The sequence below is a fragment of the Cinclus cinclus genome, chromosome 11 (assembly GCF_963662255.1).
Source record: "Cinclus cinclus chromosome 11, bCinCin1.1, whole genome shotgun sequence".
Taxonomy (NCBI): domain Eukaryota; kingdom Metazoa; phylum Chordata; class Aves; order Passeriformes; family Cinclidae; genus Cinclus; species Cinclus cinclus.
The window spans coordinates 7077011-7094747 of record NC_085056.1 but is presented as its reverse complement, the minus strand read 5'-3'; the positions used below and the strand labels follow the sequence as shown (position 1 = coordinate 7094747).

The following is a 17737-nucleotide window of genomic DNA, read 5'->3' as shown; positions in this document are numbered from 1 at the left end:
CGGGGGGGCCGCCGGCCGGTCACCGCGGCGAGAGCGGGCGCCCCCCAGCCGTGCCCGCCCCGGTGCTGCTGCATGGCGCTGCTCAGCCTGCCTTGCAGAGGGAGCTCGAGTCCCGCTCTGCGCCTCGCAGCGCCTCTCACTCCGCCGCACACGCCAGCGCAGCGAGGCGGCGGCCGGCGGGAGCGGGACACGCAGCCGTCCCCGCGGGCAACGCCCGGCCGGACACCGCGGCAGGACACGGGCGGCGGGCAGAGGGCGCCGGGCGAGCCCCGCGGAGGTGCGAGAAAGGGGGAGGGAGCGCTGGCGGGGCAGGAGGGGAGCGGGCCCGGCGGGGCGGGAGGGGGGGGGGGAAGGAAGGGAATTGCGGGACGGGAAGGGAAGGGGGGGGTGGCAGGCGCGGCGGGGAGGGGAGGGGGCGGTAATGGGGCGGTTAATCAGCGTCGGTGGCGCGGTGGAGGAGACAAAGAAAAGAAAATGGAGTCGGGGCAGGCGGGTGGCGGCGGCCAGGGAGGGAAGGAGGGCGGGCGGCCCGGGCGGTGCCGCAGCCCAGCGCCGCGCTGTGGGGAATGGCGGCGATGGCGGCGGCGGCGGCGCGGGGACGGTAGAGGGAGACAAAGCCCCCCTTGCTGCCCCGGCGGCGGCCGCTGCGGGGCCCCAGCCGCGCCGGAGCCCCATCGTGACACCTAGAGGCCGGAGAACGCGACTGCAAACCCCCCGCCACCGCCGCTTACCTGCGCCCCGCGCCCCGCCGAGCTCCCTCCGGCCGCCGGGCCCCGCCGCCGCCCCGCGCCGCCCGCGGGCCCCGCGGAGGAGCCGCCGCGCCCCGCACGCCCCGCCGCGGCCGCCGCCGCTTTAAGCGCCCCGGCACCAGCCCCGCGGTTTAATCGCTCCACAGTCGCTTTCGGACACAAAATGGCGGCGGGCGGGGCACAGTGCGCACGCGCCACCCAGCGCGGCTCTGCCGCGGCCGCCGGCCCGAGCGGGGGGAAAGGGGGGCGGGGGGGGGGCGCCGGCGCGCGCGGGGAAGCGGCCGCGCGGGGCACGCTGGGAGCGGCGGGCGGGGCGGGGCGGGGCGAGGGCGAGGGGGGGAGCGAGGGCGCGAGTCGCGCGCCAACTTCAAACGCGCGGGGCCCGCGGCGTCACTCTGCGCGCGCCTGTGCGTGCGTGCGTGCGTGCGTGCGTGCGTCAGCGTGTGTCAGCATGTCACGTGCCGCCGAGGGGCTGGGCGGCGGGGCGGGGGGGAGGCGGAGGCAGCCCGTCCATTCCCTCAGGGCAGCACGCGCCCGGTGGGGCGGTGTGAGGGGAGCGCTGTGCTGGTGTTACCCCGAGATCCGGACAACGGCTGGCAGTCAGTCCAGCTCTTCACGTCGCTGCTCAGGTGGAAATTTCCTCTTCATCTGAGTCAAAACTGTACCAAACTCCCTGTACCTTATCAGAAACTGACTCTTTCATCTCTGCAAAATTTTTAAAGCAGGAGGCTGTACCTCAGCTCCGTGGGAGGGAGTTGCTCAGGAGAATAAGGCCATAGAGAAAGTCCATGCTCTGTGCTGGGGAGGGATTTGGCCTTGCTGAAAGACCCAAACTTTCCTTAAGGTGGAAAAGCGCTCAGCACAATAATGAATTAGTCAGCAGGAAAGTCATAGGACAGTTTTGTTAACAGCAACGAGTGACTGGAATTAGGGCCCAGAGGGGAAGCTATGCCAGGGGTGGCTGAGGGTACTTTGCCTTTTCAGTGTGGAAAAGAGGATACTGAGGGCAGAGCTCATCGTGGGCTGCAGCTTCCTCAAGAGGGGCAGCACTGATGGATGCCCTATATGATCAGTGACAGAACCTGAGGGAACAGCATGGAACTGTGTCTGGGGGAGTTAGGCTGGGTATTAGGAAAAGGTTCTTCCCCCACAGGGTGGCTAGGTACTGGAACAAGCTCCCTGGGAATGTGGTCACAGCACCAGGCCTGACAGAGTTCAAGAAGCATTTGGACAACAACAGGCATGTGGTGTGATTCTTGGGGATGTCCTGTGCAGGACCAAGATTTGGATTTGATGGTCCTTGTGGATCCCTTCCAACTCAGGAGATCCTAGGATTCTTAAAATCCTGTGATTTAAGATGGTGTTTGCCTGGTGTTTTTAAGGACCTTGGGCTTGCCAAGCTCATAATCAGGTAGGACAAACCAGCTCCAGTCAGCTCTAGCACAGCAGGAGTGGTGGATGCACTGCCAGGTATTTAGTAGGGAGCTTCTGGGAAAGTCAGCAAGGTTGATTTCCATCAGAAGTTGGACACATGGTGTTTTCTGTCCACAACTTATCCTCAAGATATGAAAAGGGCTATGGCACACTTGGTGAGATGCATGAATTTATGTGAAAATACACAGGGGCCTGCCTGTCTTTCATTTTCTGCAGTTCCCTGAGTTGCTGAATCTTCTGGGTTTAACATATTTTCTCGTCTCCAGCAGTGTTGTAGCAGACCCAGAGCTGATTGACAGGCAAGCTGAGGAGAGGAGAATTCTATGAGCTCATGCTGCATCCTCTTGGTATTTTCTTGCCATAAATCCATGTGAAATGGAGCAAGAGTAATGGGTTAAAATATTAATAGTTCAAAAATCAGAAACATTGGAAGGAAGCTGCATATTTTTGTTCCTTTTACTCCCGTGTTAGTCGCTGGAGGACAATAAGTCCAGGAATTCAAAGAGAAATCTGAATATAAAGAAACCTCAAAAATCTATGGTGGTAGAATTAAAGAGTTTTAAGGCTGTTAGAGTTGAAATCTGCATTGAAAATCTTTCCTCCAATTTGCACCTCTTGAGATATCACTGCAGGTTGGGGTAAAAGCTGTTCAACAGCCTAGGCTTTACCACAACCTGCTTAACAAGTGACAAACCCACCAGGAAAACATTAGCATACATTGGCATGTGTAAGCTATGCCCTTAAATCCTGGTATGAATAATAGTGATGACTTGCTGAGCTGTGCTGTGGAGAGAATGGAGAGAAGGGTCCTTCTGCCAGGGGAGTTGGGCTGAGTAAGATCAGGCCCTGACCCGGCTTTACGGGTTTCTCCTGCCTAAGCCTAAGCTCTCTCAGCTCCTTGCAAAGCAGCAGAGCGCCATGGGCTGTGTTCTGAGTACCGATACTCCTTTGGGGGCTGTTGACAACCCAGAACAAGTTTCCTTCTCAGGATCATGACAGCAAGTCCATTAGCCCATTTCAGTGGGGCATTGGCAGCTTACCGAGGGGGTAGAGGGGATGAGCTTTGTGGATGTAGCCTTGGCTGAAGAAGAAATAAATTATCTACAAAGCAATGCTAAAAGGTGGCCATTAATTATGAGAGGTGACGGTGTAGCCCACAGCCGTGAGCTCCAGGGTCTTCACTGTATGAGAAATTTGAATTATTGAAACAGAATATCCTGAATTTGAAGGAACCTCACTAGGATCCCTGAGCCCAATGTTGGGCAATCAAAAGCTTTTTGAAAATTAAAAACAAAAAAACAACCAACCAAAAAAAAAAAAACAAAAAACAAAAAAAACCCCCATCCATGGCCTTCCATTTAGCCATTAGATGAGTTGGTGTAGAAGGAAATTAAGTCAGCACAGCACAAAGAATCTGCTCAGAACATTTCTGTAGTGTGAGTGTTTAAAAAAATCACGTACATTCTAAGCTGTCAAGCCATCAATTCTCATGCTGTAATTTTTGGGAGAATGGCATATCCTTCATCTGTAGTCATGAATCCTGCTTTAAGCTCAAAATTTAGCTCAGGCACGAATCAAAATGGAGAGAAGCAGTGGCTGTGTGTAAAACTGCCTCTTACCTGCTTTGAATACTCACCCAGGGCAGAGTGTAAATGGTTGCTAATGATCCCTCTGCCTTTTGTTTGAGCCATGCTATGGCAAACGGTCGCATCTTTCTAGTAGGAATGTCACTGCTTAGAAGCAGAATTTTTTTTTCCTGACAAGCACGTATTGGTGGACTTCTCCTGCCAGAAGTGTCCCTGACCATCCATCCACGAGTGAGTGCTGGGGGTCTGCCCTACTGATCCTGAGTTTCCTCACTTGGAGGCGCTTTTGAGCTGATTTGCAGGGAATTCAAATCTCCAGCTTCAGTCCTGTGAGTGCTCCTGAATATCAATCTCTGAGCCTGTCCAAATTAGACACCCAGAGGCAGATGCTCCTTCTAGAAAAGTTGCCTGAGCGAGGCCTTTCCCAGAGACACCTTGCCCATGAGCCAGAACGGAAAGAACTGAAGCCAGGGAGCTCCCAACCACCTTGCTGAGGCCCCAGGTAGGCTCACCCTCCTCAGCACTTCCATCACCTTCACAATCCCTCAGGAGTCACCACTCTAAGGTCAGCTCTAAGGAAGACAGTAGTCGAGCTTGAGAGCATCGAATTAAATTTTTGAAGGCTGTTTGGAGCACCATTTGGTGTCTCTAATGAACCAAGGCCCCAGCTGGTGTCCCAGGAGTGGTCCTTGGAGAACAAGACCATACAGATGTGCCTGACAGCTCTGCAAGGAACACGTCAGTGCTCACGAGGAGGCTGTTGCTTTGCTGTGGTTCAGCTCGGGCTGCTTAGTTGTTCCAATCATCTCTAAATGCCCCAGTGAGTGCCTTGGAAACATGATTTCCCATAAGCCTGGGAAAAGGTAGGCGGTCCAACTTTAAGATTATTCAGATCGGAGAGTTACAAACTACAACCCCCAAAAATTACTTTGCATCAAGATTTAAGTGTTTTCTAACACAAGGGCTAATTGGAGCTTTTGGTACCACAAAGTGGTAGTGTCTCCTTGGGGTCATTCTGACTGGTGGCTGCTCTTGGTGTCAAACCCAGGCAGCTGCACCAGCCAGGATGCTGTGCAAGAGGAGGGAACGTTGTGTTGATGGTCTTCAGGGGTTTCTCAGGACAATTTTCTGAGACTGGCAAGTAAAAAGCAATACTGCAGAGTGCTTCAGAATCCGTATGCATCCTTCCAATTAAAAAAAAAAAAAAAAGCAAAACCAGCAGTAAGCAGGGGAAGGGAACATCTTCCCCAAGCCAGAGCACATGGATAATGTAACTGTGACACAGACACCCTCCCACGGGCTGCAGCTCCTACAGGAAAAGCAAGTAGCTGCTGAGCACAAGCACGTCCATACGGGAGGGGGATGTTTTAAGTGCTGACACAGATTTGGCTGACAAACACGGTGCTGGCACACTGTCTCCTTTGAAATAACAAATGCTGCTGCAAAATGTGCTCTGCACTGCTGTGTCTGTCCCTGTGTGCTGTGAAAGTGGCTCCCAGGGAGTTCACCCATGAAGCTGAGAGGTCCAAAAATCAAGACCTTTTGTTTGAAGTTGGGTTCTGTGAAAATGGCGTTCCTGCAATTCCAGGTGACCTGGTGGTGTCCATAGGGCACAGGTTGGCAATGCCAACATAGACCTATTTGCAGCAAGGGGCTGGGTAACAGATTCCTAAATTAATCTGACTGAGGTTTTTTTCCCACATGTTCTAACAGCCACATAAATAATGGGATTATTCCTTGCAATTCCAGGAACAGAGTCATTTTGTCCTGGCCTGCAGCTCCCTACCTACCCTGACAGAAGTCTGCTCTGATCTCTACAGTCAAGGTGTAGCTTATCTTGGAAAGTGGAATTGTGCTGCAGGGAGGGGACGAGGTTTTGGCAGGGCAAGGATAACACCCAGGTAGGTGAGTGAATTAAATTAATGGCTTTGGCCACTGGGACATTGGGCTGGTTTGTTTTCCAGCAGTTATTGAAAGGGGAAAAGAAACCAAACCAAATATGTGAGGACTGGGCCACTTTCCACCTCTCGGGTGCTCTTGTCTGCAGTTGCATGTGCCAGCTGGGACCTACATCTCTCGTCTCTTGCTGCCTAAAGCTGACAGTGTGATGCAGTGCTTTGGGAAAGGCACTGTGCTTTCCTGCTGGAGCTCATCCAGCCCCCAAAGCAGGTGGAAGAAGGCTAAGGGATGAGTGATGCAGCAGTGTCCCCTGGTTACCCCTCCCCACAATCCCATCTGCAGATAAAACTGCATCCAGAAGTGGTTATACTGAGGGGGTGTCCCAGATGGGACCATATGCACCATGACATGCTGCATTCTGCCTGAGCCAGCCCCAAAAAGCTCTGCTACAGTGATGAAGAAGGAAGTGAAGGCTATAACCTCCTGGGACGTGCTTAAAAATCCTGGGAAGCACCAATGGATGGGCCTTGCTTGGCCTGGGAGCTATAAATCCCCAGCTCTGCTGGGTATGGCAGTGCCCCTGCTCTGGCACAGGTGGCTGGCAGGACTGGAGGAATGTCCCTGCCTCTGCTGCCTTTGGGGGCATCTTTGCTGCTCTAAACCACTCCCAGGACCATACAGGCCGCTAAGATGATTAAGGGATTGGAGCAGCTGTCATGAGAGCTGGAAAAATGAAGGCTTGGGAGCGGAGTTCTTGTCCATGCCTGTTGGGGGCGTAAAGAATCACAGAATAGTAAGGTTGGAAGGAACCACTATGGGTCATCTGGTCCAACCTCTCTGCTCAAGAGGTTATTCTAGAGGGCATTGGACAGGATTGTGTCCAGATGGTTTTTTAATACCTCCAGTGAGGGAGAATCCACAGCCTCTCTGGGCAACCTGTTCTTTTGTGTGGCCACCCACACAAAGTTCTTCCTCATTTTCATGTGAAACTTCCTGTGTATTAGTTTCTGCCCATTGCCTCTTGTCTTGTTGCTGGGCACCACTGAGTAGAGCCTGAGCCATCCTCTGGCACCCTCCCTGCAGATACTGACAAAAATTGATGAGATCCTCTCTCAGTCATAACTTTTTGAGGCTGAACAGCTCCAGCTCCCACAGTCTTTCCTTGTAAGAGAGATGCTCCAATTCTTTAATCATCTGTGTATCCCTCTGTTGGATCTGCTCCAAGAACTCCATGTTTCCCTTGTATTGAGGAGCCCAGAACTGGACACAGCACTCCAGATGTAGCCTCACTAGGGCTGAAGGGGCAGGATCAGCTCCCTTGCCCCACTGCCAATGCACTTCCTATTGCATCCCAGGATACCAGTGGGCTTCTTGGTCCCCAGGGCACACTGCTGGCTAAGCTTCTTGTTCACCAAGACTCCCTGGTCCTTCTCTGCACAGCTGCTTCCCAGCAGATTGGCCTCCATCAGGTACTGGTGCATGGTGTTAGTTCTTCCCCAGGTGCACCATCATGCTGGATGTTCATGGATTTAAACCATCAGGTGATGGGCGGGATTTGAGAAGAGGAAGGCAAATGATAGAAGCTTTAAAAAAAGTCACCAGTGAAAGCACAGAGACACATCACAGGGAGAGAGAGAGCAGTTCTGGGGGCCCCCAGCCCCACAGTGACACCATGGGCCTCAGCAAGGGCCTCAGCAGCCCTACTCCATGATGCAGGCAGAAATATCCAGTATCCCTCCTTTCAACCTGGCCCAATCGGGAGGTGGCACAAGACCCAACACTCTGTCGTGAACTTTGTAGTCTGGTGCCACCTCCTCCTCGGTGGGGCAGAAGGCTCCGTGTCACCAGCCACATGCTGCTGAACTCCGGAAATTTAATCAAAGCAGTGAAAACCAATTGTGTTGTGAGTGTCAGGGAGGTGGCCCCCACCCTGCTGTTGCACTATGCTGTCACAGCCACCAAGAGGGCAAAGTTCCTGGGAGAGCCAGAGGAAACAGTGCTTCCTTCCCAGCAAGCTTCCAGCAATCCAACACCTCGTTAGTGCTGAGGAGCTGCACAAGAGGGGCACAAAAACCTCCAAAAAGCCTCCAGCCTCAGCGAAGGTGATGAGTGGGGAGCTGCAAAAGGGGTCACAGAGAGCAGCCTCCCTCCCAGCCCAGTGGTGTGTCCCTCACACAGTAAGGTGGGGACAGCGGATATCCTGGGACAAGGCACAGCCAGTGAGGCAGAGCAGCTCACAGGGTGGTTTAGCATTACCTGTCACACCCATCCGGTGTGGGGACATTTGGGAACATGGCTTGGCCACCACAGCTGCTGCAATCTGCTTCCAGTGCTGGATGTGGGTCCTTACTGGTCCAAACTGGAAGTCAGGACCTCGATAACCAACACCAGCTGGAGATGGGGAATGTGTGGATTTACACACGCACACACACAGGGCTGTTTCCATTCGCAGGGCAGCCCTGGTTTTGGTGGCCCCCATCCTGTATGGACACCTCCTACTGCCATGGGTGATGCATCCCATATGAAGCAGCCAAATTTTGGCACCATTTGGCTGAGTTGCAGGGCCAAAAATCACAATTATTTCCCATGACATACTCTGTCACCCTCCAAGTGACATGGATGCTATGCTGACACCCAACTTGCTCTGTCCCAGGGCACTGGGGCCAAAGAAACACCCTTACAGCAACACCAACACTCTTTAAAGGCTTTTATTTCTGCTTGAAAATCAAAATTAGTCATTCTCTGTAATTACATTATATATAGATTTATAGAGACATTATAGAAAAGAATTTTTTGCTTTTGTTTTTCTGCAAAAAATCTGTAAATAAAAATAAAACAAATCAAACAAACAAAAAAAAAAAAAGGTGGCAGCTTCTGTCCATCCATCTGTCCGTCCCTCTATCGCTCCTCCTGCCCCTGCCCTCCACAGCACTTCCCAACCGGCCAGGAAAGGCTCTGGGCTGAGGCCACATCTCACTACACTCCCTACAGCCACAAGCCAGGGAGGGACAGGAGCACGTGGAGCTGGAAAGAAGAAACGCCAGCAGAATATATTAATATCTCATATTTCATTTTATTTAAGTCCTGGGGACTCCAGGTAGCAGAGGGCAGCAGTCCCCATGGCCCTGGCAGCTCCTGGAAAGAAACAGCGAGGTTTCCAAAGTGCAGGTCCTTCCGGGACAGGGTGCATGCCCTCGAGCAAGAGGAAGGCAAGAGGAGGCAGAGAAATCCAGTACCTCTCCCCGCCACCCCAGTCCTGCCAGCTGTAGCCGACGAGGGGGGAAGGAAGGGTGGGCTCCCTGGGTACTTTAAATAGCGATCAGAGGGTGGGGTGTGCAGCGAGCCCCCTGCCCAGCGGTGCGGAGGTGGCACCCGTGGGGCCGCTGGCGGGGACCGGGAAGCGGTGCTCCATAAGGCAGTGTGCGGCCGTGGCGAGCTGCCGGCGGGCGGGGTAATACTGTGGTGTGCTGCCGAGAGCGGGAGCTGCTGGGGCTGCCGGGTCCCCAGTCCGTGCAAGCCCAGGCGGCCCAGCAGTGCCTTTGCCCTCAGGATGGCAGGTGGGTGTGCGTGGGTCTCAGAAAGCTGTACTGGCCATGCTGGCTGGTGCAAAGATCCGCGGGAGGCTATCCAGGGTCTCCTCCAGTCGCCGGTGAGCTGATTTACCATCTTCTCCTGCAAGTACACGCCACGTCAGTGATACAAACTGCAGAAGTTCTGTTCCCAGCCCATCTCTAGCCATCCGCCCTGGCCTTTCCAGGGAAATATGCCTAACACCTGGTAAAGTTGAGCCTGCGTGCTACGGCCACAGCATGGAAACCTCTCTTGTTCTCTATTAGCACGCCCCTGGGCAGGTCCCAGCTGAGATCTGGATCAGAAAGTCCCCAGAGCTCCTGATTCAGAGGTTGCAAATCCTGTTCTCAGCTGCCCACGCAGGGCAGGGATAACCTGTGTTTGGGCTGCAGGAGTGTTGGTTTGTGGAGAGCCTCACTTGGGGCCGAGGTACCAGCGCTCAGGTCTGTGCCAGCTCCGGTGGCTCCAACAGCTGTGCACATCTGCATGCACTGGCATGGGGGTTGCAAGGGCTCCCCCAGGCACACACAGGGATGCACACATCCATGCTACAGGCTCACTCTGACCTCTTTGCCCACAAATCTGCCCGCAGCAGTCATCCCCAGCAAGAGATGGTGACATGGACAATCTGCTGGGACATAGGACACAAGGCAACTACATGTGTCAGGGTGCCAGTGGGATGTGCACTATCAACAACCAAGACACAGACTCCAAAACGTGACACAGCTGACAGGCTCTAAGACAGAGACATTTGTGAGCAAAGCAGCCGGAGCAGGGACAAGGGGTACGAGGACAGCTCACGTGTCCCAACCTGGGCAGCAGCTGCCGCGATCTGGAGGCCTAGAAACACACTCAGATGGTTCTCTCAGGGCCATCTAGCAAATAATAAATAACAACCAGGCTTAGTGCTATGGCTACAGGATGCCTGGCCCTCACTGCCAGCTTGCTCTTGCCTGGCAGAGCTCAGGGCATGATGAACCAGAGTGCGTGGGGTAACCTTGGAGCCCCATCTCCTGTGGGCACTGCTGGCACCAGGAGATGCCACTTGGGATGCTGTGGGTAGGGAGCAAGCAAAGAAGCAGCAGGACACTCACCACACAGCATCAGGCTCTGCTTGGCTGCCTCCCGCACAGGCTCTTTGTCGGTTTGGCACAGGTAAACCAGCTGCTCAATGCTCTCTTTGGCCTGCAGGAGAAGGGATAAGGAGATGAGTTTTGGCTGTCAGGGCTGGAGCATGAAGACAGTCAGATGGGGAAGGTAGCACAGGGTGCTGCAGCCCCATGGTACAGAAAAGCCCCTCATTCTCTTTCTTTTCCTCATTTTCCTTCTTTCTCTGCCCCTGCCTGCTGCTACAGCACATTTGGGGCATCCCCAACTCTTCTCTCCCAGGAGCACGAGGCTGTGCAGGTGTGTCCAGAGTCACTGGCCACACGTGTTTCCTCTTCCTCTGGAACATGCAGCCCTACTGCCTGCTCCCCACATCCCTCACCTTCAAGCAGCCCAGCGCCGCGCACCCTGCCACACGTGTCTGCACCTCTTCATCTTCCAGCTGCTCCAGGAAGCACACGAGGGCCTGGGGGAGATGGGAGAGTCAGTGTCACCATCTCTGTCAGTGTCACCTGCTCTGCTACGAGCAGGGGCACCAGCCCACGTCATCCCTGGCTTGCCCAGCACATACCCGTTGGCGGAAGCGGGGGTTTTCTGCCAGGCTGCGGAGCTGGGCTGACACAGCACTCACCACCTTGCTGTTGCCCTCCACGAGGAGCAGGCTCAGTGCCTTCAGCCCCTCCTTCTTCAGGCGGCCCTCAGGCATGCGCTTCAGGGCACGCAGCACCACGTCCTGGTCATCTGAGTTGAGGTTCTGTGCCAGCAGTGCTGCGGGAAGCCATGAGCTCAGCCAAGGTATGGGGAGTCACATGGCACTGCCCCCACATCCCTGCCACCATCCCTGAGCACCCTGGATCCATGCTGGGCAGAGGGGGCTCCATGCAAGGTGGCATTACATGGGATTGCTCCCCAAGACACTGGGGACCTACAGGAAGGATATTGGAAGGCAGCATGGGACTGGGCTGCACTCTGGATCAGACTGACTTGCCCACCTCAAGGATGGCTAAGCCTCTGGGTGGTACCCCAGAATGGTCATGGCACTGCTGCAGGGTGATCAATCACTATGGTGATACTCTGGCACCCCATCCCAGGACTTAAGGAGGGTGGGAGGACACCCACCTTCCTCTGCCAGCTCCATCATGTAGGTGTCAAGCACCAGGGCACCGAGTGACTCAAAGTGGCTCCAGTACTGGAAGATGGTGACCTGCTCACTTTGGGCACTGCCAGGCCGCCGGGGCAGCCGCCGATTCAGCACATCCTCCACCAGTTTCACACACACTGTGGGAAAGAATCAGGATCACAGTCTGCAGCAGCCATGGTCACCCCTCTGTGGAGCTCCTGGCAACCCATATCTTCCCACTTATGGTCACTGGGTGAGGCTGGCAACTCCCCAAACACTCCTGGGCACCCACTCACCAGCATCAGCCAAACCAGGGTGCTGCTCGCTGATGGGAGCTGCGTACTGGGCACTGAGCACCTGCAGGAACCGCTCCACAGGGCAGGTGTAGACGTTGGGCCCTTCCACACAGAGGTCCCAAAGGGGCAGCACACCCTCCTTCCGTGTGGAGAACTGCACCACTGTGGGGACAGGCACTGTCAGACCTCCCCAAGGCCATGGCAGCAGGCAGGTGACTCCTGCCCTCTGTCTGGCATGGTCCCTCACTGCCCAGCAATGCCCACAAGGGGACACAGGCTTCACAGAGAGACCCACAGAGGGTCCCCTCAGCTGTGTTTCTTTACCATCAGCAGCCGAGCTGGCTGCTCCTGCACGCTCCTCCGTCAGCTGGCACACGATCTCCAGCACCTGTGACTCCCGCAGCAGCCTGTCCAGGGCATACATCTCCTGACACCGCAGGGGACCGAAGGTGCCCAACTTCTGCAAGGCACAGCCAAACCAGGGACTTTAGGGGCAGAGCTCACTGACCACATCACAGCCTCCAGGTTCCAGCAAGACCCCCTTCAAGAGGATACATTCAGACCACCCTAGGGTGTCCCCTGCTATTTCCCACCCTGGTCCTCACCAGCAGCAGGCGGTTGCAGTTGTTGAGGTGAAGTACCAGAGCCTTATCCAGGAACTCACTGCCGGTGCTCATGGGGTCAGTGCTGGCCTCAGAACCACTGCACATTCCGATGTCATCTGCCCCTATCTCGCCAGCACTGGGGGCCCTGGTGCTGCGCAGAGGTCTGCCAGCCCTCCTGCAAGCCAGGGAGAGATCAAGGCAGTGAATCAGCACAGGATACCTGGACCTGGCCCTTCCCTCTCCCCACAGGGCAGAGGACAAGTCCCAGGGGCACAGGGGCTGCATCCAGCCCAGTCTTCATGGAGAGCTGCCAGGTGACATTGTGCCACCAGGTGGACCAGGTACTGCTTGTTCTTGACCTGGACCTTCCCTAAGCTTTGAAGAACAGGTCTAAATATGCTTGGGCACCCTTGAACATCCCCCATTCCAACTGCCCAAGGCCATATCCTGCCCTGTGCCCCATGCAATGAGCCCCACTGTGCACCTGTCATCTTGGAGAGGCTCCTCCTCAGAGCCCTCTGAGTCCTCCACGTCGGAGGTGTTGAGGAAGCTGAAGCTCTCCAGTGCATGCTCCACTGTCAGGCTGATGCTGGAGGCCCGGCTGAGGAAGACACCTTGCTTCTGCTGTGGAGGAAGGCATGGTGGAGTTGAATCCTGGCTCACCAGCCAAGACAGCCCTGCCACCCCCATTACCAGGCTATGACATCACGGATGGCCCCATCCCCATCATCCCTGGGCACTGCCAGCAGGAATGGCCCCATCACCCCTAGGCACTTCCAGCCAGGGGTCACCCTCACCCCATGACACCGCTGGGAGCCCCTCACCAGCAGCATCTCCTCCAGACGTTTGAGCTCCCGTTCGAGGGGCTGCAGCTCTGGGAACTGTCCCCGATAGTCATCCAGAGCTGAGCCCAGGAGGCCAATTGCCTCCTCCAGACCTGAATCCACCATCTTCCCCCGTGGCACCTCAGGGGTACTGGTGGGCAGTGGTGGGGTTGGGATGGGCCTCTCTTCTGCACAGGCTTGTGCCAGTGCTGTGGGGATCTCGGTGCCACAGTCACTCTGTGCTGGTGCCTGGCTCTGCACTGGCTCAGCCCTGCCAGCCGCCTCCTCACAGGAGGTAGCCCATGCCACGGAGGCACGAGGCTTGGCCTCAGTGGCCCTGTCCTGCCCTGCCATAGCAGCTGCCACAGCAGCACCAGAGAGAGGGTGCGCGTCTTGCTCGCTCATCCCCATGTCCTCCGTGCTGGGTGCAGGATCCCAAGGGCTCTCTGCAGTCTTGACTTCCATCGTGGCATCCACACTGGCCTCGCTGATGTGGCTCAGAGTCCGGGAGTAGGGCACGTGTCCATTGGCCACTGTCTCCTTCTTACGGCTGCTTGGCTCCTCCGACTGGCTCCCGGCAGGGGGGACACTGCTGCCACTGGCCCCAGGCACGGCGTCAGCCTCCTCTGGTTGCTGGGAGAAGGAGATCTCGATGGCAGGGGCGGAGGCCTGCACTTCAGGCTGCACGATGGGCTTGTGTGTGGCATGGCGGGCGCTGCTGGACAGCTGGGGGCTGGAGGAGTCGTCCGAGGACTCAGAGGAGATGGACCAGGCTGTGCCGTTCTCCAGCTCCTCTTGGCGCCGCAGCATGTTCTGGAGAGGGGGAGAATGGTGTCAGCTGAGACCCTGCTCCTGCTGCCCCATCTCCTCCAGCTGTCTGCGTGTCAAGCAGGGGCAGGATCGATATGAGCTGGAGAGCACTGAGGCTGCCATGGCTCTGCTGACGCAGCAGGATGGTCACCAAACACCTGGCAGATTCCAGCTCTGGATCCCACCCAATGTCAGCAGGCAATCCAGCTCCCCATGAACAGCCCCTATGTCCTGGAGCCTTGGGGTGCCAGCAGTCCCCAGCACAGTGGGATGCAACACATGGAACCAAGGACACCAACCACCATGGCTGCAAGGACAGCGACAGCTCCAGCACCAGCTGGTGAGACAGCACTGGCCACCATACAAACTTTGTGGCTCACCATCACTGAACAGATGCCAAGACAATTCCATGTTAGTCACACCAGCACCATGTGCCACACTAGCACTGTCACACCAGCACCATCTCACCAGCGCCATCACCAGTACCACACCACTGCCACCAGCACGAGGACACGGAGAAGCTGTCTACTCACTAGTGCCCAGCTCTTACACGGGGGTGAACCCAGGCTTCCCTAGCTTGGGGACTAGCTCTTCAGCACCAGCCAGACCCAGCTTGGCAGAATCAGGCCTTTGGGCATCAGCGAGGGAGAGCAAATAGGAGACAAGGAGCGGCTACAGCTACTGCGGGATGGCCACAGTGCTGGGCTAAGCTACTGGCCTGCTCCAGCCCTGCACTTACACGGCCCTGCTGCGGCCATCTCCCGAGCTCGGCCGAGGAGACATCGCCGCAGGAGCAGCTCTGAGACAGCTTCTCGAAGAGTGTCTCCCGAAAGATGTCCAGCAAGGACCAACCACGCTTGTCAGCCGCCCGCTCTGGGCTCTTGGGCAGAGAGAAGAGGAGCTGTGAACATAGGCAGGAGGAGCAGGTGCCGGTACTGGGGAGTCCTGGTAGGATGGCTGGAGAGGAAGGAGCTGCCTACCCATCCCTGAGCTGTGCCACCCTCTGAGACGTTGCCTAGGCACATCCCTGTGTGGGCCCCTCCACTGGCCATGTCTCCTGAGCAGCCCTGCTTGGTGCACACTTACATAGAATGCCTGTTCCCGCAGGGATGGCGTGTCAGGTGGGCTCTGGTTGTAGGTGGAAAACCTCTTGTTCACTGTGGAAGCCTTGTTGACGGTGCTGGCTGCTGAAGGCTGGTCGTCCTTGTCGAAGGGGCTGGGGAGGACAACAGGGAGGTGAGGGGTATGCACCAGCCTGGGGGGTCTCAAGACACCAGGACCCCCTCCAGACCTCCAGCTCTGGTTTTCTATAATTACGGCACAATTTAGGGATGGGAGAAGCCTGAGGCTGCTTCTCCCACCCCTGCACTGCCATCTCCCACCACCAGCAATGCTTGCTGAGGTACTCACTTCCAGGTCACCTCCAGGCTGAGTTTGAGGGTGCCCAGGTCATTGATATCCACAGCCACTACCTGGGGCAGAGCCGCAAAGAGGTCCTTGGTCTCGCAGGACACATTGCCCACCACAACGTGGTTGGCCAGGCTCTTTAACTCGGTCACCTGAAGAAGGAGGAAAGAGGAGGAAATTAAACCATGGACCAGTGAAGGTGATATTTAGGTGAGGTGCTGGAAAGAAGCCCTGGGAAGTGGTGGAATCACCATCCCTGAAAATGTTCAAAAAACATGTGGATGTGGCACTTGGGGACACAGTTTAATGGTGGGATTGGCGGTTCTGGGTTAACAGTGGTGATGATGACAGAGGTCTTTTCCAACCTAAATGACATTATGATGCAGGGGGACAGCTGGCCCACCCCATCCCTGTCCTTTCATGCACTGTACCTTGATGGAGAGGAACTCGGTGATGAGGGGCAAGAAAACCATTTCCTCGCTGTCCCACACCTGCTTGCTGTTCACCTCAATGCGCCCTCGCAGCTTCCACCGCTGCCGTCCATACTTCATGAAGATCTGGGGATGGAAATGTATGGGTATGGGGGAGACACAACCCCAGGGTGATGGGTGCTCTCTGTATGGCCCCAGGCATGGCATGGACCCATGCCACCCACCACCACCCTGCAACACGCCCTCCACGCCAGCACCCACCTACACCCCTGAGACACCCCAAAGACAACAGGGCAGAGGAAGAGCAGAACCCAACCCATATGGTCCCACCAACCTCATACTGGTCACCAGCACAAAGCCGGGCAAAGCCTGCCAGTCCTGCAAGAGAAGGCAGAGGGGCATCAGCAGGCAGCAGGCAGGCAGGCAGGCAGCGGGACAGGGATGGAGCAGGACACGGTACCTTTCATCCGGATGTGGAACTCGCCCAGCTGGCTCTCCAGCTCATTCTCCAACAGACACATGTTCTGGGAACAGACAGATGGATGAACAGGACCCATGAGCACCCATGGACTCAGCACCCTGCCAGCCCACCCAGCCAGCTGCCTCACTGTGTTGGGTTGCAATGCAGGATATAACCAAAAGTATGTATTCTATCACCATCTGTTAAAACCAGGTGGGGCAGTGTTCTTTATCTTTTCCACAACCCATCCTTCCTCTGGGAAGGTATCTTCCTGTTACTGGGCCATTGAGTCCCACAGCACAACTGATAAAATTACATCATCCCATTGTGAGATGCATTTCCAACCTAGATAAAATCTGAGATTTGGAACATCAGAACAGTTTTTTTTCCACTGGATTCCCACAGGGAGGATAACCAGACCCTTCTACATCATCACTGGATCTTCTACAGGACCACTGCTTCAGCAGAACCACATCTGTCACTCCAGGAGGACTGCAGCCACCATTTAATCAGACTGCCACCAACACCCTGACTGACAGGGTGTCAGGCTATGTTCTAATTCTGTCAGTGTTTGGGGTTTTTTTTGTATTACTGTATTTTTATTTTAATTATCCTAGTAAAGAACTGTTATACCTATTCCCATATCTTTGCCTGAGAGCTCCTTAATTTCAAAATTATAATTTGAAGGGAGGAGGTTTACCTTTTCCATTTCAAGAGCAGCTCCTGCCTTTCTTAGCAGACATCTGTCTTTTCAAACCAAGACACTCACCTCTGTGTACTCCTTGTAGCCCTTGCTGGCCTCGGCCAGGCTCTCACGTGCCTCCCGGCTGCCTGGCGAGCCCGTGCTGTAAGCCTTGACCATGTTGTGGGCTCCATCACGGAGCCGCCTCTGGATGCAGTAAGCCTCATACAGCTCATCTATCTGCAAGGACAGGCCCAAGCTGTGGTGAGGAGCAGGGCTGGGGACAGCACGGCCACCCCAGCACTGCCCCAGCTCTCACCTTGCTGGCATGGAACTCCAGGCGACGCAGGAAGCGCTCGATTGACTTCACTTGCTGCAAAAGCAGAGGAGATGGTGTGAGAAACATTGCAGCCCCTCCGTGGAGGAGCCACAGGTCAGGACATGGCATCTGCATCCCCTGAGCTGAGGCTGGGGTGGGTCCTGCCTGGGAGCTGCGGGGTGGCAGCCAGTGGGAAGTGCCCATGTGCTGCAGCCTCCTCCAGACTCCTGTACATCAGGAGCCAAGCCAGGCTCCAGGGTGCTTTTTTTTTTTTCCCAGCCTGTGAGCTAACCCATGCCCTGCACTCACTATCAACAGCTTCTGTTTGCCTGAAAGGGGTTACAAGATCATCTCTGCTTCATCCCCTGCCCACCTGGGCCACTCTGCCTACAGAGCCCCAGACCCTCTCCTCCCCAGGGGACAAGGCAGCAGGGCAGT

General features: G+C 55.8%; 2 protein-coding genes across 4 annotated transcripts in view; both read right to left on the bottom strand.

Moving 5' to 3' along the window:
- CTCF (CCCTC-binding factor) overlaps window positions 1-752 on the bottom strand; it is a 34695-nt gene extending 33943 nt beyond the window's left edge. Inside the window, exon 1 of the mRNA XM_062499697.1 lies at window positions 732-752. The gene's annotated coding sequence lies outside the window, so the exon portion shown is untranslated. The remainder of the gene's footprint in view (window positions 1-731) is intronic.
- A 7608-nt stretch (window positions 753-8360) lies between these two features.
- RIPOR1 (RHO family interacting cell polarization regulator 1) overlaps window positions 8361-17737 on the bottom strand; it is a 32338-nt gene continuing 22961 nt past the window's right edge. For 2 of the 3 annotated variants that reach the window (XM_062499705.1, XM_062499703.1), the window contains 17 exons: window positions 17300-17353; window positions 17068-17220; window positions 16299-16362; window positions 16173-16216; window positions 15839-15964; window positions 15411-15559; window positions 15087-15216; window positions 13191-14003; window positions 12851-12990; window positions 12367-12541; window positions 12086-12221; window positions 11762-11923; window positions 11465-11623; window positions 10917-11113; window positions 10728-10811; window positions 10333-10423; window positions 8361-9340 (listed from right to left, as the gene is read on the bottom strand). In XM_062499705.1, the coding sequence (XP_062355689.1) occupies window positions 9243-9340; window positions 10333-10423; window positions 10728-10811; window positions 10917-11113; window positions 11465-11623; window positions 11762-11923; window positions 12086-12221; window positions 12367-12541; window positions 12851-12990; window positions 13191-14003; window positions 15087-15216; window positions 15411-15559; window positions 15839-15964; window positions 16173-16216; window positions 16299-16362; window positions 17068-17220; window positions 17300-17353 (2775 nt within the window). In that variant the 3' untranslated portion in view covers window positions 8361-9242. Of the gene's footprint in view, window positions 9341-10049; window positions 10114-10332; window positions 10424-10727; window positions 10812-10916; window positions 11114-11464; window positions 11624-11761; window positions 11924-12085; window positions 12222-12366; window positions 12542-12850; window positions 12991-13190; window positions 14004-15086; window positions 15217-15410; window positions 15560-15838; window positions 15965-16172; window positions 16217-16298; window positions 16363-17067; window positions 17221-17299; window positions 17354-17737 lie in introns of all 3 variants that reach the window. The other variant, XM_062499704.1, reaches the window with a different exon arrangement.